Below are 23,348 nucleotides of genomic sequence, written 5' to 3' on the forward strand. Positions count from 1 at the left end.
ATACGACAAATGTCGCGTTTATCGGGGACTCATTTGGTGAGGCTTGCTCAGAATTGGGCAGAAAAACTGAAATATTTCATTGCAGAAAGTTCCTATTCAACGTCTTCTCATTGTTTTTTACCTTTTGTTATTTGTTTTCTAACAAAGTTTGAAGTAACATGATTAGAGCCTAACTGACAAAGTTGTGCCGATGCACCATGAACAGTAATTGAAGTGCACACGTTAAAAGTTTAAGACCTTCTTTTTTTAAATTACAGTAGCCACTTTGTGTGGTTAGGCCTAAGCTTAGGCGTAGTTTTAGGCTTTGACCTTAGGCTTAGGCTCAGGCTTAGGCTTTGGTTAAGGCTTAGGCTGCGCAGAAAGTATATATAATCTCTACTCGGGTACATGTATGTATGTTGATTGAAACTTCAATGACGTGCCTCTAACATTTTCGATAATTGGTACTTGTGTTTCTGAGACATAGAGCATGAAAATATAAATTCAATCACTTTTGTGTTAGTTTCCTCCAACACCACCCCTGCCAAAATGAACGATGGGCTAGACTATCCGGTATACGAAAACTTCAAAAATATTGTCAGCGAGATAGACGTTGTTCAAAATTATGCCTCCACTGCTGGGGTGATCATGAACATTCCACATATTTTTATACTAACCAGAAGCTCTATGCGAACCTCCAGCACCAATTCCCTAATGATCGGAATCGCAATCTGTGACATTTTATATTTGTCGATATTAGCAGAGTTATGGATTCGGAATGCATATTTCAGTGACTTTCTCTGTATCAACGTGGGATCCTACGCATATATAGTGTCTGCATGGATCCTGGAATGCCTTCGCGATCTTATTGAAAAAGCTTCCTTCTGGCTGGGATTTATGTTGGCAATGACCCGATATATAATCATGAAGTCCTCTGGAAGAGCTGACAAGCTTGCAAGACCATCATCAGGTTATCTTATTACATTTATCATTTCTGTCATCAGTGCAGCGCTGTCTGGGTGGTACTATGGTAGGTACTATTTAGAAAAAGACCAGAATCTATGGATTATGTGGGATGAGTGAGTGATTAACAATTAGGTGCGTTTAAAAAATTGGTTTTTTTTAAAGATGTGCCGGGTATCGACCAAAAGTGAAAGGCATCAGATACTTTCTGGTTATGGATGACGCGGCGATTCATAGTCGGTCCCATACAATCATTAATGCAATTTCCAGAGTAATCTTGCATACTTCCTCCAAACTCTAAAATTCCCACATTTTCAGACACTTATAAGCTTTCTCTACCCAATCATTGGTGTCTTGCTAATGGTGGAGATTCGTAGATCAGCAAAGTTTGCGGCAAAAAAGCTGAAAAGCGAGAAGAGCGCGACGGAAAGGTTGGTTTTGTAGCTGAAACCCCCCCCCCCCCCCCCCAGTATTGTCTTCAACATTGATCTTCAGATACCACGCCAGCCGTATGATCCTTGTGATGACAGTCATGTACTTCCTGGCCAGTGCGCCCATTGGAGCGCTAGACTTTATTAACGTATCCGAGATAGTTACTGAATCTTCCTTTCTACGTCTCAGCCTAGACCATAGTGCCTACCTCATGTCTGCTATATTTTGCTTGAATTCGGCTTCACATTGCATTATTAATCTCTCAATGTCTTCCGCTTACCGTAATACTATTAAGATGAGTTGGATGAGGTCACCAAAGAGCGTTAAGATATTCACGGTATGGATTAGTTGAACCGAAGAGAGCAAAAACTGTGATTTCAGGTCACCAGGATCAAGTCTATCGGATGAAGGTCCTAGATTAAAATTAAATATGTTTTTAAAAAATTATTTGGGCTTTTGAATGAACACGAATTTGTTGTTTGAAACACCTATGGCGTGATTCACATTGTATGACTAGTAATTGGCACCAACCACTGGTAACTCTAATTGCTCCATATACACCACTTTTGTAAATTCTCTCATACACTATTTTGAAGGGAAGTACCAAAATATGAAAACTCTTCAATGCACTTTGAGGCGCGGGGTGTAAAAATTCTTTTCAAAATTTGTCTTCCATCGAAATGAGAATAAAATTCTATACATTTCATCAGTTGAAAGTTTTTTGATATATTTTTTCGCTGCGGAGATATAGAGGCTCAAAGTTGTTGGACGATGTGCGCTGCGCCTCCCCTCCCCCCACACTCTATCGCCTCAGAACTTCAACCTCTTGTATTTCCCGAATGGTTAGAGCTATCAAAAAACTTCCGACTGATGATATGTTTAGAATTTTATTTTCTGTATGATCAATTTATAATCAAACCCAACAAATGCTTTAATAGACCTGAAAATTGGAAGTTTAAAGGAACACTATGTGTGAGATTAATAAAAGGAGCACAAATTCAATTCCAAATCCAGATTTTCTCTTTGCTTCTGTAAGAAAACCTATACAATTTTCAGACTCCGGTTCTTCAAAATTACCACAATCCTGAATCTCAACCTTGATATCAGTTCCGGTGTTATCGTTAATTTTATAATTGCATTGTTTATTCCCATTGATCAACATGGAATTATCACGAAGTACAACTTCTTTCTTGCTCTCCGCGATTACACTCTGAAAATAAAAAAAAACAATTGAATTTCCTAGCACCAGACACTTCGCGGGACTCCACTCACCATTAGGTTGTTCAGTTTGGCGCTTTTGAGATATTGGTTAGAAGTGATAGATATTGCTGGGAGAGTTGCTAAAACAATACATTTTAAAATTTTATGAGTCGCGGAGCCAAACCATCCAAAGAAGCAACATGTGATAAGTTGTCCAAAAACTTTAAGCCTTCTGTCTTGGTATTTTGAACAGTCACTGACCCAAATATAAAGCCCACACCAAAAAACTTGGACATATACCTTCCATCGTTTTCTCCAAATACAACATCTCCAAAAATTGCGTTACAGTTTTCGTCGAGAGTGGATAAGTTTTGAAATGTACAAAATTTTTGGAATAGTCCTCCATCCTCATCTTCGCAATATTTGGCTTGTATATTTTCGAAATTGATAGTGGACATTGCGAGGAAAACTAACATTTCGGCGATTGTCAGACAGAAATCGGGGTGTAGATTCTCAATGTTCATGGAATAGCGGATAAAGTTAGAGTCGTAGAGCATCTGGAAAGTTGAAATTCCGAGTTTTTACAGAAAACTGCCCGAGTGGCGCAATGGGATTTTCGAGATCTCTGGCGCAAAAGGTCACGGGTTCAATTCCCGCTGTGGTCAAAAGTTTTTTGTGTGCTCAGTTCTGTACGACAAATGTGTTAAAATCTTCTGAAAACTCAAAATTCCAAGTTTTCCCAAAAATGGGTCAAATGGTACAGTGGGATTTTCCACGAATTCTAAGTAGATGGTCGTGAGTTCAACTCCCGCTGTGGTCAAAATCTTTTTGCATGTTCAGTTCTGTGTGCGGTAAATATGTTTAAAATTTCTGGAAACTTGAAATTCCAAGTTATTCAGAAATTTGTCCAAATGGCGCAGTGGGAAATTCGATTTCTCTGACCCAAGAGGCCACGGGTTCAATTCCCGCTGTGGTTAAAAGTTTTTTGCGTGCTCAGTTCTGTACGGTAAATGTGTTAAAAACTTCTGGAAACTTGAAATTCCAAGTTATTCAGAAATTTGTCCAAATGGCGCAGTGGGAAATTCGATTTCTCTGACCCAAGAGGCCACGGGTTCAATTCCCGCTGTGGTTAAAAGTTTTTTGCGTGCTCAGTTCTGTACGGTAAATGTGTTAAAAACTTCTGGAAACTTGAAATTCCAAGTTATTCAGAAATTTGTTCAAATGGCGCAGTGGGAAATTCGATTTCTCTGACCCAAGAGGCCACGGGTTCAATTCCCGCTGTGGTTAAAAGTTTTTTGCGTGCTCAGTTCTGTACGGTAAATGTGTTAAAAACTTCTGGAAACTTGAAATTCCAAGTTATTCAGAAATTTGTTCAAATGGCGCAGTGGGAAATTCGATTTCTCTGACCCAAGAGGCCACGGGTTCAATTCCCGCTGTGGTTAAAAGTTTTTTGCGTGCTCAGTTCTGTACGGTAAATGTGTTAAAAACTTCTGAAAACTTCAAATTCCAAATTTTTCAAAAAGTGTTCAAATAGCGCAGTGGGGTTTTCGAGTTCTCTGTCGCAAAAGGTCACGGGTTCAATTCCCGCTGTGGTTAAAAGTTTTTTGCGTGCTCAGTTCTGTACGGTAAATGTGTTAAAAACTTCTGAAAACTTCAAATTCCAAATTTTTCAAAAAGTGTTCAAATAGCGCAGTGGGGTTTTCGAGTTCTCTGTCGCAAAAGAACACGGGTTCAATTCCCGCTGTGGATAAAGGGTTTTTACATGTTCAGTTCTATATGGTAAATATGTTTAAAATTTCTGGAAACTTGAAATTCCAAGATTTTCGGAAAATCGTTCAAATGGCGCAGTGGGGGTTTCGATTTCTTAGGCGCAAAAGGTCACGGGTTCAATTCCCGCTGTGGATAAAGGGTTTTTACATGTTCAGTTCTATATGGTAAATATGTTTAAAATTTCTGGAAACTTGAAATTCCAAGATTTTCGGAAAATCGTTCAAATGGCGCAGTGGGGGTTTCGATTTCTTAGGCGCAAAAGGTCACGGGTTCAATTCCCGCTGTGATGAAAAGTTTTTTGTTTTTTATGAAGATGATGTACTCACTCCCAACTTTTCCCATCCAAAACGTGTCATTGCATAATTATCATGAATATTTGCCAAAACCCGCCCATCTTCATTCCTCCCGGCAATAGTTTTGAGTTTTCCCAGAAACGATAAATCCTTAAAGCCATTCCAGCTAATCTCCACATCTCCTTTGATAAAAGTGACCTCTGACAACGCAGTCAGCTGATCCACCGAAGTAAAATTCGACAGCCGTAGTCCTCCATTAAGCACCGTACAGTTTTGGTACTCCTGTATGTTATCAGTTGTGATAAGGTCTCCACGACATCCTAAAAAAATCATAAGGTAATCATATGAAATGATAAGGAGACTTACGGCAATCCTTCAAATTCCCAAAAACTTCTAGACCAACTAGCTGAAGAATCTCCCCGCGCTCACAAAGTGTGGTTGCGTCGAGAATTTTATTATCTGCCACGTGGAAAAGACATTCTTTCAGGTTTATTGATAAGAAATAGAAGTCAGTTAGAATATTGATATTGGAAAGTTTTGAGTTGTTAACTAGTGATACCCCATCTGGAAATTTTGAAGACTTATAGTTAAAGAAAAGTTGTAAAGAAAAGTTCTTTAAAACTTACGGTTATCCAAACAAACTAGATGGAATGCCTTTGTTATCTTGTTCAATTTGAAAAATGATAAGCTTTCCAGACTTGAATTATCAATTGTTAAGCCTCCAACTAGCTCGGACATATCTTTAAATGCTACTTTCAATTTCTCCTCTGTTAAGTTAGAGTTCGAGTTTATCATTAGAAACCCGCATACTGTCTCGCACTTTTTCGGGAAAAAATCAATAGTTTCAGAAGTTAGTTCAAAGTGGTTGAATATGCATTTGTTGTCTGAAAAATTGAAACATTTTTCGAAAAGTTGTCCGAATGGCGCAGTGGGATTTTTGATTTCTTTGGCACAGAGGGTCACGGGTTCAATTCCCGCTGTGGTTAAAATTATTATGCATGATCAGTTCTGTACGGTAAATGTGTTAAAAGCTTCTGGAAACTTGAAATTCCAAGTTTTCCCCAAAATGATTCGAATGGCGCAGTGGGATTTTTGATTTCTTTGGCACAGAGGGTCACGGGTTCAATTCCCGCTTTGGTTCAAATTTTTTTGCATGATCAGTTCTGTACGGTAAATGTGTTAAAAGCTTCTGGAAACTTGAAATTCAAAGTTTTCCCCAAAATGATTCGAATGGCGCAGTGGGATTTTCGACATCTTCTGCGCAAAAGGCCACGAGTTCAGTTCCCCGCAATGGCTAATAGTTTTTAAATGTGTTGAAAACTTGGACATTCTAATAACATACATACCACATAAATTTTGCGCTTTGAGTTCTTTCAAATCCTTGTTGAAATCTGCGGAATTTGATAAAAACTGACAAAATAAAACAAGTAACAAAAACATTTCATACTCAATACAAAAAGAGCCAAGAAAAATTGTGAGGAATATAATTGACGGAGTAAGTAGGTGGTAATTACGCCGAAAACTTCAAAATTTTTAAAATTTTTCTTCAAATGTGAACTTTAACGAAAAAAAGGCAAATGCCAAGCTAAAACTATGACGATATTGAGTACCAAAATTAATTCCGCGATCTGAAAATTTTTGGAGCAAGTATTGAAAACCTCTGAGGCTTAAAAATCACCACAATCCTGATTGTTAATCCTAATAAAATAATCATAAGTTATTTGATACATAAGGCATTTTTCATTATTGGCAAACAGCCCGGGATTGTCGTAGAGCATCACTTGCTCATTGCTCGGCGCGATGACAGCCTGAAAATTAATGTTATCTGTGCATCCGACATTTCCCTGGACTTTTCTACAAGCTACAGTGAGCGTCCGACATCTAACTGTGGGGAAAAGGCAATTAAAACTAGATATAAGAGATATAAGGCCTATGCCTAAGTCTAAGACTAAGCCTAAGACTAAGTCTTAGCCTAATGTAAGCCTAAGCTCAACTTACTCGAAGATTTGGAAGTAAACCTTGCTTCAAATAACTATTTGATCTGATCAGAATTGCTGGACGAGATGCTACAAAATATTATTTATTTATTTATTAAATTTATAACATTCAACTCACCATCCAACGAGGCAACATACCGCAATTCGCCCAAAAAATACAATCCCTCAATTTTGGTATACTGTACTTTCAACGAACCAAATATAAACTCAACATGGAAAAGCTTGTACAAATACCGCCCGTCGTTCGCGTCCACAACCACATCACCCACAATCGACGTGCAATTTTCTGGCAAAGTGATCAATGTTTGGAAGTTGCACAGTTTTTTGAAAAGTTTTGGATTAGTCGCTTCTTCGTTTACTTCGGTTTCACAATATTTGGCTTGTAGATTTTGAAAGTTGATCACCTTGCTTTCCACAAAAAATTGACTTCCGGAAGGGTGAGACAGAATTCTGGATGCAAGTTTTCCAGGTTCATTATGAAACGGCCGCCGAGTTTGTCGTAGAAGAACTGGAAATTTAGCATGTCACACAGCCCGGTAGGCGCCGGAACATGAGAAATGCGCAGCCGACATGATCCTAGAAACACTGTTACCAGGACGATGTCGGCTGTTTGAGTATCCTGTGCACCTGCCGACACCTAACGGGTCTCTATGGGGTGGCGGCACCCGGTGGGTGTCGCTGGAAAAGAAGCAACCGACACAGTTATGGATTCACGGTGTCCAGGAAAACGTCGGCTGCTTGATTTGATTTTGGGTTTCTAGTGCACCAGCCGACGTCTGATGGGGTTGTCATTTTCCAGTGTCTGGCGGAACCCGACAGGTGTCGGGTGCCAAGAAAAGGGCAGCCGAGACTGCCTTAGGTTGCTACTTGGCGCCGACACTTGCTAGGAGCTAGGAAAAGTATGCAACCGACATTTCACTGGAGTTGCAGCGTCCAGGAATATAACGACCGCGTTTACCCGGCAGATATCGGGTGCTGGGAATTGTGCAGCCGACACGTCGCTGGGGTTTCAGCATCCGAGAATGTTCCGGCTCAGCGTCCGACACCTTCCTTATAAGTTAGCTACTGTGTCGGCCACAAGAAAAGGAGTACCCGACATAATTCCAGATTTGCAACGTGCAGGGAAATGTTGGCTGCTATAGTAGAGTAGACTTGCAAGGGCATATCCAATGAGGATTCAAACCCGCTAGATGTCGGCCGCTGCAAACTAACATTTTTCGGTCCCCAACCAAGGCGCTTCATCCCATAATTCTCCCGAATATCCATCGTAACCCGCCGTTTGCCTTTCCCATTTTGTGAGGCAACTTGCCGGAGCCCTTGTAAAAATGACAAGTCCTCAATATCATTTCTCGAAATTTCAACATCCCCTTTGATCAAATACACATTTGATAAACCCGTCAAATCATCGGCCGACGTGAAGTTCGACAGCCGTAGTCCTCCGTTGAGAACCGTGCAATTTTGGTACTCGCGAATGTTATCCGTAGTGATAAGATCCCCACGGCAACCTAAATTATCAGATAAAAGGTAAGAAATTTGAGAAAACCTTCCACAATCCTTGAAATTCCCGGAAATTTCCATACCAATCATCTCATACATCATTCCCCGCTCGCAAAGTGTCGTTGCATCGAGAATTGGATTATTTGCCACGTGGAATGGACATTCGTTTGTTATCACTGATACAAAAAAGAAGTGATTTAAAATATCAATATTGAATAATTTAGAATTGTTTATAATTGATATCCCATCTGAAATTGAGAAAAATATTGCAAAAAAAAAAATTATCCCGAATTTTCTAAGCTTACAATTTGCCATGCATTCCAGATTAAATTCTGCTCGGTTTTTGCTCAGAGCAATAAATGATAAGCTCTCCAGACTTGAATTTTCTACTATAAGCCCTCCAACTAACTTGTACGTCTCTTGAAAGACCACTTTCAGCTGAGTCTCTGATAAGTTCGAGTTGGAGTTGATCACGAGAATACCGCACACGGCTTTACACTTTTTTGGGAAGAATTTGATAGTTTCGGAAGTTAGTTCGGAATGATTGAATGTGCATTTGACATCTGAAAAATTAGGAAAAAATTCGCAGATGTGGGCATGTGGCGCAGTGGTATTTTTGATTTCTTCAGAGCAGAAGGGTACGGGTTCAATCCCCGCCAGGGTGAATCAATTTTTATTTGTTTTATTTGACGTTGAAAATGTGTCATAAACTTCCGAAAACACATAATTGCACGTTTTTCAGGAAACTGTCCAACTGGCACAGTGGTATTTTGATTTCTTTGGAGCAGAAGGTCACGGGTTCAATCCCCGCCAGGGTGAATCAATTTTTATTTGTTTTATTTGACGTTGAAAATGTGTCATAAACTTCCGAAAACACATAATTGCACGTTTTTCAGGAAACTGTCCAACTGGCACAGTGGTATTTTGATTTCTTTGGAGCAGAAGGTCACGGGTTCAATCCCCGAGAGGGTGAATCAATTTTTATTTGTTTTATTTGGCGTTGAAAATGTGTCATAAACTTCCGAAAACACATAATTTCACGTTTTTCAGGAAACTGTCCAACTGGCGCAGGGGTATATTTGACATCTTTGGAGCAGAAGGTCACGGGTTCAATCCCCGCATGGGAAAATAATTTTTGTTTGATTTGTTAACAACAGCTAACTCACCACAAAGTTCATTTGCCCGAACTGCTTCCAAATCCTGTGCAAAATCAGAGACAATCCCAGAGAAAGAGAAAAAAAGCAATATAAGGTTCATACTAAAGTGAAGTTTGAGAGCAGAATGGCGATAACTTTATGGTTGGTCGCGCGGAGCAAATTGCTAGGTAAGCAACTAGTAGTCAGTGCAAACTTTTCACATGTTTTCAGTTTCTTTAATCAAAATTGCTCAATCAAAATGCTTCTTATCACCTTATTTTTGTCGTGTGTCATGGCTGATTTCAATTACGACTTGGAGAAGTTAACGTTAACCCATAAATGTGGTAGGTAACATTTTTATTCAAGAAAATACTAACTTTTTCAAAATATATATGAAATTCTGTACATTTCACTAGTTGAAAGTTTTTCGGTATCTCTACTCGCAGCGGAGTTATAGAGCTTTGAAGGTGATGGGTGAGAGAGTGTAGGGGAGGAGAGACGCAGGCACGTGCCTGCGTCTCTCCTCCCCCACACTCTCTTGCCTCTCAACTTTAATGTCGCGTACCTCCTGAGTGGTTAGAGCTATCAAAAAACTTCCAACTGACAAAATGTTTGAAATTCAATTTTCTATTCATTTTGTAGATCCTCAATGCACCTTCAACTATTCTGAAATCACATCTGCCACTTCTCGATTCTTCCCAACATCATGCGATGCGGTTTGCGGGTTCCTCACTCTGAATTCCAACACCGACATGTCACACGATGAAGTCAAGGCGTTATTCAAAAATATGGCAACCTTATCCGGCGGGCTACGATTTGAGGGAACACATTTCACAGATTTTTCAATTTTCCGTCAGAACCCCAAAGATGACTCGGTTTCGATTGATTTTAACTTGTGAGCTTTACTGTGATTTCGAATTTTAAAATAGAATCTGCTGTAACTTAGATGGCCTAACTATTCTTAACAACTCCCAATTGACAAATGTAACTTTCATCAGTGAATTGGAGTTGCACACCGATGAGCAAACTCACGAGTGCTCGTTTCAAATCGAGAACAACGAGAAATTGGACGCAGGCAAGCTGTGTTCCACTACTCAGTTAAATGGAATGTTCAGAGTGAGAGTGTCCGGGAATTCGAAAAACTGTGGTGAGATTGTAAAAGCTACAGCAACCCTACTGGAACCTTTTCAGGCTGCAATGGATATCAGATCAACACAGATACGCTGCACACTTTTCTAAAATGCAAAGTCACATATGGACTAGTGCTGACAAACATTACTGAATCTGATCTTTCAGCTCTGTCCAACATTAAAGAAGTCAGAGGACTCGTTGACATTCAGATGACCAATCTCAAAAATTTATCAGTCCTCAGAAATTTGAAAGAAATCTACTCGAAAAACGGGGAATTCAATGAGAATGTGTGTTTTAATGTGCAGAATAACCCGGAGATGACTAGGCTGGCAATGCCAGCTTTGAAGGTTTGTTGTTCAGATATAGGCATAGGCATAGGCATAGGCATAGGCATAGGCATAGGCATAGGCATAGGCATAGGCATAGGCATAGGCATAGGCATAGGCATAGGCATAGGTATAGGCGTTGGCGTTGGCGTTTGCCATTCAACCGTGATGTTTTCAGGAACTCTTCGACGCTCAGCTAGGCCCATTTATCATGAACCTGCGAGACCTTCACCCAGAATTTTGTATTACCTACGACGAAATGAAGCTGTTCATGGAGAAACGTGTGTATTTTATCAATATCGACGCGAAATATTGCACTGAAGACAGTTCGTATTTCTCCGGTAGTTCCTGTCTGTTCACAAATATGAGCTCACTTCCCGATTATTGCAAATACATTTTTGGAGATTTAACGATTGGCGCCGGAGATGAGGGATTCGTTGTTAAATTGACGAAAGTGTCACATTTGTTCGGGTCCCTGACAATACGGAATACTCTTTTGGAGGATATCGAGTTTTTATCGCAACTGGAGTTTATCGCAGTGCTCGATAATGTTGATGTCATTCAAATTGTATCGAATCAGAATTTGAACTTTGTGTATTTTCCGTGGATGAGTGTGAGTACTGTAGTCTGACGTCGTACGCCAAAAAATCCTTGTCTTTCAGGTAATTATCACAAGGTACAACCGTACTGTAGTTATTGATAAAAATCCAAAACTAACGTCTCCCGAGTTGTCAATTTTCAATGTGCAATATGCTACGCGCATTGCAATTGTTGGAGATTCCCTAGGTAAGGGTTTTTTACCTGAAAATATTTAATTTTAATTTTTTTTTCTCTTCAGAATACTCATCCAAAACTTCCCGACCATTCTGTTTTATTGCCTTGTTTTTAATTTTTTTTTTTGGATTTTGAATAAAATATCGTTTATTTTTTAACTTTGAGCACCTGTATCTTTGCAGCGGTAGGAGAAGAATCTCTTGAAAAATTGCTCGTCAGTTGACAATTTTTTGATAGTTCTGGTTCTGCCCACTTTTTGCTCTTTTGATTTTTGACCACTTCTTGCCACTTTCATTTTTGACCAGCTTGCTTTTTCGGACTTCAACAAAAAACACAACAAACATGATACATATCACCTAATAACTAGTTGAGTTTCTCTGGGCAATTATTGGTTTTCCGCCGCCACTTCTGCTCAACTTTTTTCCACTGTTGTCACAAGCTTTTGCCTCCCTCAAAAATGGGCCAAGATTGGACTTTCACCGAATACTACTATGATGATATGAGCCACCCGGAAAATGCAAGGCTCAGAACATTCAGTGAAATTATCGCAAAAATTGTCACTTTTCTGAAACCGTTTCAGTGCCTTTTCGCACTGATTGGCCTGATTATGAACATGTTCCATTTGGCAATTATTACTAGAAAATCTATGAGAACTAATAGTGTATATGTTTTAATGATTGGAATTACTATTTCGGATATGTTCACTATGTTTATGGTGGTTTATAATAATTTTAACGACTTTTTCAAATTCGTTTTTTGGTGAGTTTTGTTGATTTTCGGTGGCGCTTTTTTTGCCCTACCTATCTTCAAGTTTTGGCGGGTAACTCAAAATTTTAAATTTCAGAATTTTGGCGCTAAATTCTTTCTCACGTGGTGTCAGAATGTCTCATTTCAGCTTGATCTACGTAGATCTACAAAAAATGAGGGAGAAGAGACGCAGAGTTCTGGTTAAAAACGTGCTGAAGCCACAATTTTAAGCAAAAAATTCCCGCATTTCTTGTAGATCAAACCGTAATAGGACAGCCTGCTTTCTTTAAAAAAAAAGAAAATAACTTTAGAAACATTTTTAGAAATTTTTTGGCGGGAAATTCAAATTTAAAAATTTCATAATATTATGCAGCGAAGTTTAAATTTTTGACAAATTCTGGAGTGAAACTGAAAGTTAACCTCAATTTCCACAAGTTTTCAGGTTTTTGGCGCGTAGTTAAAATTTAAAATTTTAAACATTTTTGGCGGGAAATTCAAACTTTCATTGATAGAACAATTTGGCGGCGAATTTAAATTCTCTAAAAATATTTTGGTGGGAAATTCAAATTTTCTGAGAAAACAATTTTTGGCGGGAATCTTAAATTTTACCTGAAAAATTTTTTGGCGGGAATTTAAAATTTTTTAAGAAAAAAGTGTTTGGAGGGAATTTCAAATACTCTGAAAATATTTGAATTTAGCGGGAAATTCAAAATTTTCTGAGAAAAAGCTTTGGCGGGATTTTCAAAATCTCTGAAAAAAAAACACATTTCGGCGGGAATTTCAAATTTCCTGACAAAGCTCTTCGGCGGTAAAATACCATTTTTTTCAGAAAATTTTCGATTAAAGAATTAGGATTAAATTTTTTAAGAAAAAAAAGCAGTCTATCATTTTTTTTAAATTCAATTTTTGCGCGAAATTAAATTTATCTTTATTTTCTAATCAAGCTAAAAAATTCCAGCTCCTTCCCGGACCCCTACTGGAAAGTTCTCCTAGAACTAATACTTGCCGCTATTCAAGAAATCGTTCGTCGCGTCTCCACGTGGCTCGCATTTTTCATGGCCTTATTCCGATGGCTCATTATTAAAAATACCATGAGTGGCTCACTTGGCTTCTTGTCAAAATCCTCATTTGCCCTGAAAACTAACATTGGAGTACTTATACTAAGTACCATTATAACCTCGCTCACTTATTCGCAGAAGGAAGTTAAAGATGTTGGTTTTGAAGTTATATCGACGTGCTGGTTTTTAGAAAAAAATTACAAAATTGCACATACCTATAGTGTAGGGAGAAGTGAATTTATGGACAAGAATTTGAATTTTGTTGAGGAATATGCTTTTATGTCGGACGGAATTCCAAAGGTAAGTAGTTTTCCAAATTGAGATTTTTGGAAAGTTTTGAATGTTTATGGAAGTTTCTAGTAATTTCTGCAAATTTTCTAAAATTACTGTAGACTATAACGTTTTGGAACGTTCTAAAGAGTTGTGAAATTCATTTTATAAAATCTAAAAATTTCCAAAAATTTTTTGAAACTCCCATTAAGTTTGAAACGTTCTAGAAAATGTTCTAAAAAATTCAGTGAATTCTGATAAATTCTAAAAAAATTTAGAAACTCCTAGAACCTTTTGGAACGCGTTTTGAAAAAAATTTTTTTTGAAAATTTCAATAAGTTCCTAAAAATTCATTCAGAAAAATCATAAATATCTTGAAATTTCTGTAAATTTCTGAAAAAAATTCAGGAAACTTCTAGAAAGTTTTGAACCGTCCTGAAGCAAATTCTGAAAATATCTGAAACTTTTTGAAAACATCTAGAACGTTTTGGAACGTTTTTTTTTTAACATACTGAAAACTTTGGAAGGTTCTAAAGAACGTTCCGAAAAATCAGCGAATTTTGGAAATTTCTAGAAAGTTTTTAAACGTCCTGAAGCACATTCTGAAAAGTTTTGAAAATTTTTTAAAAGTTTTGGAAGGTTCTAAAAAATGTTCTGAAAAATTCTGTGAATTTTGGAAGATTCTAGAAGGTTTTGAAACGTTCTAAAAACCTTCTGAAATTCAGTGAATTTTTGAAAATTTCTAAAAAAAATTTGGAAACGGTTGTAGCACTTTTGTAAAACATTATGGAAAACTCTGTGAATTTATGAAAATGTTTAGAAGTTTCTCAAACGTTTCAGAACCATTGGTAACATTCTGAAAAATTTTGGAAGGTTCTAAAAAGTTTTGAAACGTTCTAATGAACGGTCTCATAAAATCAATGAATTTTGGAAATTTCTTAAAAAATTTGAAAACTTCTAGAACGTTTTGGAACGTTCTTTAACATTCTGAGAAACTCTGTAAGAATCAGAAAATTTCTGGAAACTTTAGAAGTATTTCTGGAAAAACATAAAACTTGTTCACTTTCTGTAGATGATCGCCGCGTTCTTTCTCCCAATCTTGGCAATAGCTCTGGTCAGACGTCTGCGGCAAGCGGCTGAATCAAGGAAGCACCTGTCAAACAGTAAACCACTACAAACTGATAAATCCATTCGTATGGTCACTTTTATGACCCTATTCTCTGTATTTGCCGAGGGACCAATGGGCATTTTCTCTTTTATTCGGTCATTCTACTTGCGGTTCTCATCGATAGAGTGAGTTGGGAGACATACTCGATAGGCCTAGGCCGCGCCCTATGCCTATGCCTATGCCTATGCCTATTTCTACGCCTTACGCCTCATTTTTCCAGAGCAAGTGTGGAAAGCCTTGATAAAATGCTTATCAACTTAGTGATAGTCAACGTCATCGCCCATTGTTTTATTAGTATGCAAATGTCGTCACAGTACAGGGATATCGCAACGCAGCTGTTTTTGAGGAAAGTTATTCGGAGATGGAAGAAGGATCGGGTGAGTTGATCGTGTTGATTTTTTTTTTCATTTTTTAACTTCAGGTCAGCGTTGTTCCGCAAGCTGAGATGTCCTTAACACATGGCCCAACAAATGTTCATGTTTTGTCGTAATGAAGATGTTTTAGTTTTTTTGCAATATTTGAGCAGCCGACGTTATATGGGCCTTTACCTTTTTTTTAAACCCTACGTATCTGCAACGGCTACAGTTATCGAAAAGTTATCAACTAGCAAAATATAGAGCTTGAAATTCTCTATATTTGGCTAGTTAACAACTTTTCTCTATCTTTTGCCGTTATGAAGATATAAGCGTTTGAACTTAACTAGAAAAAGAGTGCGGCGGAGGGGAGACGCAGACAGCGAGACAACCTGGGTCTCCCCTCCTCTCACACTCTCTTACCCCTTTTTTCTTTGAATCACTGTATCTCTGCAACGGCTGCAGCTATCAAAAAATTTCCAACTAGCAAAATATAGGAAATTTCAAGATCTATATTTTGCAAGGTTTTCAGCAGCCGACGATATACAGACAAAGCAAGACACAGACAGCGAGACGTCATGCTTCTCTTCGCCGCTCACGCTTCCTACTTTGAACCCATGTATCTCAAAAATGGTGATAGCTATTAAAAAGTTGTCAACTAACAAAATGTAGGACATTTTAAGCTCTACATTTTCCCAGTTGACAATTTCTTTCTATCTTTGAAATTTTTTGAGTTTCGTCTCATTTTTTACAGCGAGTTCAATACTAGAGCGTAGTAGAAACACAGCGTACTACATATGTATATCATTATAAAAAGTTGCGCAATTTCTATTTTCATATGAATACACAATAGATGCACCATACTAAACACATTTTTCCCATTTTTTTTTCTCGCCTTTTTTTTCCAGCAGCCGGGTCCTCCTCTCCAGCCATCGTTGGCACGTGGTCCGCCTAGAGGACCACTATACTCTAGGCCGTCTGCGTCTCCGGTGTCGTCATGCTCTCTCGTCAGGGCAATAATGTTGCCTAAAGAAGGGAAGGACAACGGAATGGAACAAAACGCAATTTTTTTTCTCTTTTTTTCTCCTTTTTTTCTCCTTTTTTCTATTATTTTTTGTTGTGTTCATAGGCAAGAGCTTTTCCTTTTTTTTGCGGAGAAAAATATCCTTTTGTTGCAATTTTTCGGCGTAAAAGTGTAAAAAATGACTGAGAAATTGTTCGTTTTCTAGTTATGACGTCACAGCTTGAGTCAATTAGTAGGCGGAGTCTTCTGGGCTCCGCCCATTTATTGGTCAAGTATTTTCTTTTTTAAATGCTGATGTAACTGTTGATAGGGATTTTTTTTTAATTTTTAAGCAATTTTTTGGAAACTTTTGAAAGTAAAATTTTAAATTTCTGTAAAAATTTTTTTGAATTCAATTTTTTTTCAAAAAATTTTTAACAAATGTTGGCTCAAAATTTAAATTAAATTAAATTTTTTTCATACCATTTTTGGCGCGAAATTCAAATTTTAAATTCATATAATCGGCTTTTCCTGATTTTTTTCCTGAAATTATTATTATTATATTTTCATTTGAAAAGCTCACAACTCATTCATAAATCCCAATATTCATCATCAATTAAACACAAAAAAAACATGATTTCCTTTTTTGTTGAACCACTGAATTAATGTTAATACCCCCATGGTGGATTAGTAGTGGTCGAATGTTGAAAAAAAAAAAAACCTCAAAAGCGGAAAATTATTTTTTTTTTCAAACCACGTTTTTTTCAATTAGAAAGGTTTTTTCCCTGTTTGCCTACCATTGCCTACCTGCCTATTCCTACCTGTCTATGCCTACCTGCCTATGCTTAGCTATCTATGCCTACCTGCCGTTGCCTACCTATCTGCGCCTACCTGCCTATACCTACCTGCCTATGCCTACAAGCCTAGCATTTCTTCTCCGATTCTGGTGAATAGCACATGATCAATCATATTTTCTGTTCCTTTTGTCGGTTTGTACCAGTTCTTTTTCCCATTCATACCCTTTTTTTCAATGAAAACCTTCTGATTTTTTCCCACACTATCTATCAATTGATAGATCTATGGAGGTATATTGTAGTTTTATAGAACATATTTGAAAAAAAAATTGTTTTTGAAAATGTGGAAATTTTGCCTACCTGCCTATGCCTAACTGCCGGCATCTACCTGCCTCTGCCTACCTGCCCAAGCCTAACTGCCAATGCCTCATGCCTACCTGTCTATGCCGACCTTCCCGAGCCTATCTGCCAATGCCAATTTGCCTATCCTTTCAAGGCTCACCTGACTATGCCCTCCGGCCTATGCCTACCTGCCTATGCCTACCTACCTATGCTTACTTAAATATGCCTATCTGCCTGTGCACACCTGCCTATTCCTCCCTACCTTTTCCTACCTGCCTATGCCCACCTATCTATGCCTACCTGCCTTCGCCTATCTGCCTACCTAAAAAATATTAAAAAATTTGTTGAAAATTTTATAGTTCCCGCCAATTTTTTTAATTTAGAAAACTCGAATTTTGCGCCAAAATTTTTTTTCAAAAAAAAAATTGATTTTCAGACAAAAATAGTGATAAATTGATTTGAAATCTTAAAACTTTGTCATTTTTGCTGGAAAATTCTAGTTTCTGACCAATAAGTTTTTATATAAAATTTTAAATTTCCCGCTGAAAAAATAACTTTCCAGTTCCCTCCCGTCCTAAAGTGTGCTCAAAGTGAGCGTGAAAAAGATGTAGGAAACAAGAAACGAGAGAGAAAATAATTTATAAACATATAAATAACTGAAAACTAAAAGAAGAGAGATGGATCACATGCAAAAAATGTTTATATGTGTGCTTTTGGCAGAGTGCCAAGAACTTTTTTTTTTCAATTTTTCATCATTTTTTTACATTTTTTTAAAATAGAAAACTTCTCCCTGATAATTTTTGTCTTTTGCATTTTTCTTCTATCTTTACCCCTTAAAAAGTTACATTGGTTTGATGTGAGACAGTATGGAGAGCTGAGAGAGTAGAGAGTAGGGGGAGACGCAGACGGGGAGGCAGTCTGCGTCTCCTTTTCGCTCACAGTCTCTCGCCCTACCAATTTTCAAAGCGGTATATCTCTTGAAGTGTGCGAGCTATCAAAAAACTTTTAACTGAGCAAATGTAGCAAATTTTTTGCTCTACATTTTGGTAATTGACTATTTTTTCGTGTCTTCATGCCAAGCAGAGTTACACAGATTTAAATTTGGCGAGTTGAAAAGAGGACGAACCCCTCTAATTTTCAAAGCGGTATATCTCTTGAAATGTGCGAGCTATCAAAAAACTTTCAACTGAGTAAATGTAGCAAATTTTTAGCTCTACATTTTTCTAGTTGACAACTTTTTTCTATCTCTACACATTCCGGAGTTGCTAGCAACTACAGCGAGGAAGCTACACACAGTATAGTCTGCACCCAGAAGTAGTTGTTTACAGTGTCGCAATTTCCCACCTCCCACCACGTCATAATTTTTGATGTCCAGACATGTATTCATATGTAGATGCCCATGTCTAGTTATACGACGTCCTTTTTTTACGAGTTTAGAAGCCTCATTCCCCGCCACTAAAAAAGTGAACATTAGATTAGTTAGTCACATTTTTTTTTATTGCGACGTCATAAGCCAATATATAGTTTCCAGTGATCTGTTAAGCCCCACGTGAAATTTTTTTGCGTTCTTAATGGGATTTTGTGTGCATGTTTTATAGGATTATCCGATTTGTTGTATGATAATTTATATTGGGGGGATTATTTGTACTTTCGATTCTCCAAACATTTTTCGGGAAGACATCCGGAACATCTTTGAGAAGAGTAGGCTTAGAAAGGCCCGGGGGGACTCGGTCTGGGCCTGAAAAGTCTGAAAAATTAGGTGAAAAGTTTGCGCGGCCCAATAGAGTAACCGCTTGTGCTGACCAAGCTTGCATGATTGCGTACGGTACTCTCAAGAGGCCCGGGGCCCAAATGAGCAAGACAACGTTAGCAAGCCTGGCAGGCCTAGTTAACATGGCTAGGCTCACCAGGACCAGCTTGGACAAGGCTTGTTAGCTTGGGCCTGTAAGTTGGCCTGGGCAGGGGTACATTTGTGTGGGACTCAAAGTTTGTTCAAGCGGGCCTGAGTCGGCCTGCCCGAGTTTTCTCTGATCTGGGCCTGGTAGGCCTAAGCAAGCTAATATTTTCAAGTCAGGTAGGCACAGGTAGGTAGGCATAGCCAGGTAGGCATAGGGAGGTAGGCATAGGGAGGTAGGCATAGGTAGGCAGTAAGAATCATTTTCAAATTTTTCCACAAATGGTCCGACTTTTTTTTCTGAAATTTCTCATGTATTTTTAGAATTTTTCAGTACTTCTTTCGTGTATATTTCAGAGAGTGTATCTGATTCTTCTTTGAGATTTCCTGAAATTTCGAAAAATTCGCGAATTTCTGAGATATATTTCATAGTTTCCAGAAAACTTTTTGCATTGTTTTTTCAACAATTTGAAAAAATAGTAATTTTTAATGCCTATGCCTACCTACTTAATTCTACCTCCATATGTTTACCTGTTATGCCTACCTGCCTATGCCTACCTGCCTATGGCTGCATGCATTTGCCTACCTGCTTGTACCTAACTGCCTATGACCATCTGCCGTCGTCTACCTGCCTATGCCTACCTGTCTGTGCCTACCTGCCTATGCCTACCTGCCTATGCATACCTGCCTATGCCTACCTGCCTATGCCTACCTGCCTATGTCTTTCTGCTATGCACACCTGTTATACCTACCTGCCTATGCCTACCTGCTTATGCCTACCTGCCTATGCCTAATTACCTATGCCTAACTGCCCATGTCTAAATACTTATGTCTATCTGCCTAGGGCTACCTGCCTATGCCTATCTGCCTATTCCTACCTGCCTATGAATACCTTCCTATGCCTACCTGCCTATGCACACCTGTTATACCTACCTGCCTATGCCTGCCTGCCTATGCCTACCTGATATACCTACCTTCCTATGCCTTTCTGCTATGCACACCTGCCTATGCCTACCTGCCTATGCCTACCTGCTTATGCCTACCTACCTATGCCTAATTGCCTATGCCTAACTGCCCATGTCTAAATACTTATGTCTATCTGCCTAGGGCTACCTGTCTATTTCAATCTGCCACTGCCTACCTGCCTTTGACTACCCGCCTATTCCTGCCTGCCTATGACTACCTGCCTATGCCCACCTGCCCATGCCTACCTGCCCATGCCTACCCGCCTATGCCTACCTGCTTATGCCTACCTGCCTATGCCTACCTGCCTTACATGCCCCTGAAGTCCTTAACATGTTCTATCTAATAAATACACATATGGTCAAGTCCCCCCGGCCGGCCGGGAAAAGTCGAAAATGCGCTCCACTTGAAATGTTGTTCCCGTCCGTCCTATATATGTTTCTATTCTCGCCCCCCCCCTCTCCTGCCCCCCGTCCAAATCCTCTTTGCAGACGGGGGTTGTATTTGTTCGTTTTTTGTCAAAAAAATTTTCCTCTCTTTCTCTAGCCCACTCTCTCGATTTCCTATACTATTTTTTTCGCAAGAGTTTCGTTTTCTGTTTGTATAAACAGACAGTGTCTGTTCCCACATAACCTCTTAAATTTTTGTGTTATTTTTTTCTATTTGAAACACCAAAACCACCACCCGAAATTTTATGTATCAAATGGTTTTTTCTGCGCCCCCCCCCCCCCACCGCTTATAGGCTGCCTATAAACGTGTCTAGTAGTAAGTGTATGTAGGTTGATCGAGGATTACTGTAGGGAATTATGCGGACGCTGGAGACGGGCAAATCTTTGCAAATGACTTGAGCATATAAGTCTTCTCTAGAAGGCTTCCGTGGAAGGCACGCCCTGCCTTCTTTGAAATGTCATGAATTTTCCAATTTTCGAACGGTTTTTTTTTCGAAAATTTTTCGAATTTCTAAGATTCTGAGATTTCTGAATTTCTGAGACTTTCATAGTTTCCAGAACTTTTTTTAATATTCTTTTTTTCAAAATCTTGAATTTTTAATGCCTATGCCTACCTGCCTATGCCTACCTGCCTATTCCTACCTGCCTATTCCTACCTGCCTATTCCTACCTGCCTATGCCTACCTGCCTATTCCTACCTGCCTATGCCGGCCTTCCTATGCCTACCTTCTTATGCCTACTTGCCTCTGCCTACCTGTCTATACCTACCTGTCTATACCTACCTGCCTATGCCTACCTGCCTAGAGCTATCTGCCTAGCGCTACCTGCTTATGCCTAACTGCTTAAGCCTTTCTGCCTATGCCTACCTGCCAATGCCTACCTTCTTATGCTTACCTGCCTATGCCTACCTGCCTATGCCTACCTGCCTTTGACTACCATTTTCTAGGTTTTCTGCGTTTTGCTACAAAAAAAAAACGAAAATTCCTAGTAACTTATACAAATTTTTCTCACTTTTTCCCCTAAAAGCACGATTTTTAAATAAATTTTTTAGCACAAAAATTCTGTAAATTTAGTAAGAACTGGTTTTTTTTCTGAAATTTGACAATTTTTGGTATGATTTTTAATTCTCCCAAAATTTGAAATCCCTGTTTTAGGATGTTTAGACCAACTTTTTTCAAAAATTTTTTTTTTCGAACTTTTCAAAATTTTTTTTTTCAATTTTTTAAGAAATTTCAAAATTCCCCATCCCCTCTTCACCTACATATATTTCATGAAACATACATTTTGTACTCCCGGAGGAAGTCAATGGGGGTTTAATGCAAAGTACACAAACACTTATTGAACCTCACTACCTACCGTACGGAACATTTTTACGGGCGGCCCAGCGGCCGGGTGAGACCACTTGTTTGTTGCAACATGAATATACTATTCACTAACAAATGGAAAATCGACGGAGGGTATAGTTAAATTGTTTGAAGTGAGGGAGGAGAGGAAGTGAAGTTTTTGAATTCCCGCCGCCGCCCCCCTTGAAATGGAAAATGTTTTTTTTTTTGAAATTGAAATTTTTAGAATTAAAAAAAAATTTTTTTTTGAAATTTTCAATTTTTTTTTGGAATTTTCAGAACTTGAACTTTCTGTTGAAAAAACCTTTTTTTGGGAATTTTGAAGGTTTAAGTATTGGAAAAAAATTCGGATTTTTCTCGTATTTCCGAGATTGACTGAAATTTAGGTCCGAATTTTAGGTTTTTTCGAAATTTTTTTTGTAATGATTTTTGTAACGAATTTGTTCAATTGTTTGATTAGTTGGATTTTTCAGCATGTTCAACTTTTCAAAAATTAAAATATCTGAAACAGTAAAAAATTTTGAAATTAAAAAAAAATTTTTTTCGAATTTTTGACTATTTTTTAAAATTAAAATTCTGAAACTGACTTTTCAGCGAGATTTTTTTGTATTTTCCCGTTTTTGTCACTGACTTTTATATATATATATATATATATATATATATATATATTTTATATATATATATATATATATATATATATATATATATATAAATTTCGGAATTGATTTCATACGTTTTTGGAAACTTTTGGCAATTTTTTGGCAATTTTACAATAATTTTGAAAATTTCAAAAAAAAAATCCGGGATTTTTTTTCAATTTTAAGGTTTTTTTTTCAAATTGAAATATATTAATTAATTTGGTATACAATTTTCTTCAAAAAAAAATTTCAAAAATGTTGCCAAATTTAAGTTACAAAAACATGGTGCATCGATCAGGAGAACATTATTTGTACTTTTTATATATTTTTTGGCCCTTTTTTATCATTTTTTTTCTGGCAATTGGCAGATTTTTTCGGGTTTAATTCCATAAGTTTTTGGCAATTTTGGCCAATTTCTCCAAGTTTTTCACAGCTTCCCCTCTCCCACCGTTCCACCAGCTAATCTCTCCTAATTCTACATGCCCTTAGTGCAGTTTTTCTCTCGTTTTTATGTTATTCTTGCCGTCTTTTAGTGAAAATGTGTCTGAGTGCAAACATTTTAGTGTATTGGTCTGTGAGGCAGGGGAGGTGTGTATTTCTCCATGTGATTGTAGTGAGAAACAGCTGAAATTTGATTAGTTTTTTGGGCATTTTTTATTCAGCTGGTTTGAAGTGGAATATTCTAGAAGTACTACAGAAAGTTAGGAAAAAATTGTGCTTTAAACTTTTTTTTGAAATTTAAAAAAATCGTAATTTTTCAGAACACTTTCGTAAAAGTTCTAGCATTTCTAGGAAAATTTTTTTTGGACTTTTTTCGGTTTATTATAG

At 37.9% G+C, this 23,348-nt stretch overlaps 4 protein-coding genes, 3 non-coding genes and 1 pseudogene across 10 annotated transcripts; 4 read left to right on the forward strand and 4 right to left on the reverse strand.

The window, feature by feature from the left end:
* Positions 1-85: 85 nt before the first annotated feature.
* Positions 86-1,782, forward strand: srw-79 (G-protein coupled receptors family 1 profile domain-containing protein; the record flags this gene model as incomplete). Its single annotated transcript, NM_001377740.1, has 5 exons — positions 86-1,058; positions 1,108-1,213; positions 1,261-1,373; positions 1,438-1,711; positions 1,756-1,782. Exons 1-5 carry the CDS (start codon positions 529-531, stop codon positions 1,780-1,782), a joined length of 1,050 nt encoding a protein of 349 aa, NP_001364795.1. The 5' UTR covers positions 86-528.
* A 547-nt stretch (positions 1,783-2,329) lies between these two features.
* irld-51 (Receptor L-domain domain-containing protein) lies at positions 2,330-6,077 on the reverse strand (the record flags this gene model as incomplete). The annotated part of the gene is made up of 8 exons (NM_001373692.1): positions 2,330-2,403; positions 2,452-2,584; positions 2,647-2,714; positions 2,759-3,131; positions 4,671-4,957; positions 5,004-5,201; positions 5,264-5,521; positions 5,984-6,077. The coding sequence occupies 8 exons, from the start codon at positions 6,075-6,077 to the stop codon at positions 2,330-2,332; spliced, it is 1,485 nt and encodes a 494-aa protein (NP_001360101.1).
* A 225-nt stretch (positions 6,078-6,302) lies between these two features.
* hpa-2 lies at positions 6,303-9,388 on the reverse strand (annotated as a pseudogene). Its single transcript has 7 exons — positions 9,298-9,388; positions 8,437-8,694; positions 8,215-8,379; positions 7,847-8,139; positions 6,753-7,142; positions 6,636-6,703; positions 6,303-6,445 (listed from the first exon to the last, which is right to left on the reverse strand). Coding segments are annotated over exons 1-7 (1,408 nt in total).
* Positions 9,389-9,412: 24 nt separating this feature from the next.
* On the forward strand, positions 9,413-11,539 carry irld-48 (Receptor L-domain domain-containing protein; the record flags this gene model as incomplete). 3 transcript variants are annotated; one of them, NR_138508.1, is made up of 9 exons in its annotated part: positions 9,413-9,455; positions 9,499-9,611; positions 9,910-10,162; positions 10,214-10,414; positions 10,459-10,514; positions 10,564-10,745; positions 10,903-11,050; positions 11,129-11,337; positions 11,387-11,539. NR_138508.1 is itself a non-coding variant. In NM_001330945.2 (7 exons), exons 2-7 carry the CDS (start codon positions 10,030-10,032, stop codon positions 11,537-11,539), a joined length of 1,131 nt encoding a protein of 376 aa, NP_001317763.1. In that variant the 5' UTR covers positions 9,572-9,611; positions 9,910-10,029. The 3 variants fall into 3 exon arrangements, 1 of the variants encoding a protein (NP_001317763.1); NR_138509.1 differs by having other exon boundaries at positions 10,266-10,414; NM_001330945.2 differs by lacking the exon at positions 9,413-9,455 and having other exon boundaries at positions 9,572-9,611; positions 10,459-10,745.
* A 416-nt stretch (positions 11,540-11,955) lies between these two features.
* Positions 11,956-15,231, forward strand: srw-60 (G-protein coupled receptors family 1 profile domain-containing protein; the record flags this gene model as incomplete). The annotated part of the gene is made up of 5 exons (NM_001377741.1): positions 11,956-12,257; positions 13,204-13,603; positions 14,646-14,866; positions 14,962-15,118; positions 15,163-15,231. The coding sequence occupies 5 exons, from the start codon at positions 11,956-11,958 to the stop codon at positions 15,229-15,231; spliced, it is 1,149 nt and encodes a 382-aa protein (NP_001364794.1).
* A 499-nt stretch (positions 15,232-15,730) lies between these two features.
* On the reverse strand, positions 15,731-15,800 carry T11F1.10. The gene has a single exon (NR_050916.1). It is a non-coding gene; the product is annotated as an Unclassified non-coding RNA T11F1.10 (non-coding RNA).
* A 6,739-nt stretch (positions 15,801-22,539) lies between these two features.
* On the forward strand, positions 22,540-22,596 carry K08A2.14. Its single transcript, NR_050917.1, has one exon. It is a non-coding gene; the product is annotated as an Unclassified non-coding RNA K08A2.14 (non-coding RNA).
* On the reverse strand, positions 22,540-22,596 carry K08A2.13. The gene has a single exon (NR_050918.1). It is a non-coding gene; the product is annotated as an Unclassified non-coding RNA K08A2.13 (non-coding RNA).
* Positions 22,597-23,348: the final 752 nt, after the last annotated feature.

Source organism: Caenorhabditis elegans, chromosome II (assembly GCF_000002985.6).
Source record: "Caenorhabditis elegans chromosome II".
NCBI classification, from domain to species: Eukaryota; Metazoa; Nematoda; class Chromadorea; order Rhabditida; family Rhabditidae; genus Caenorhabditis; species Caenorhabditis elegans.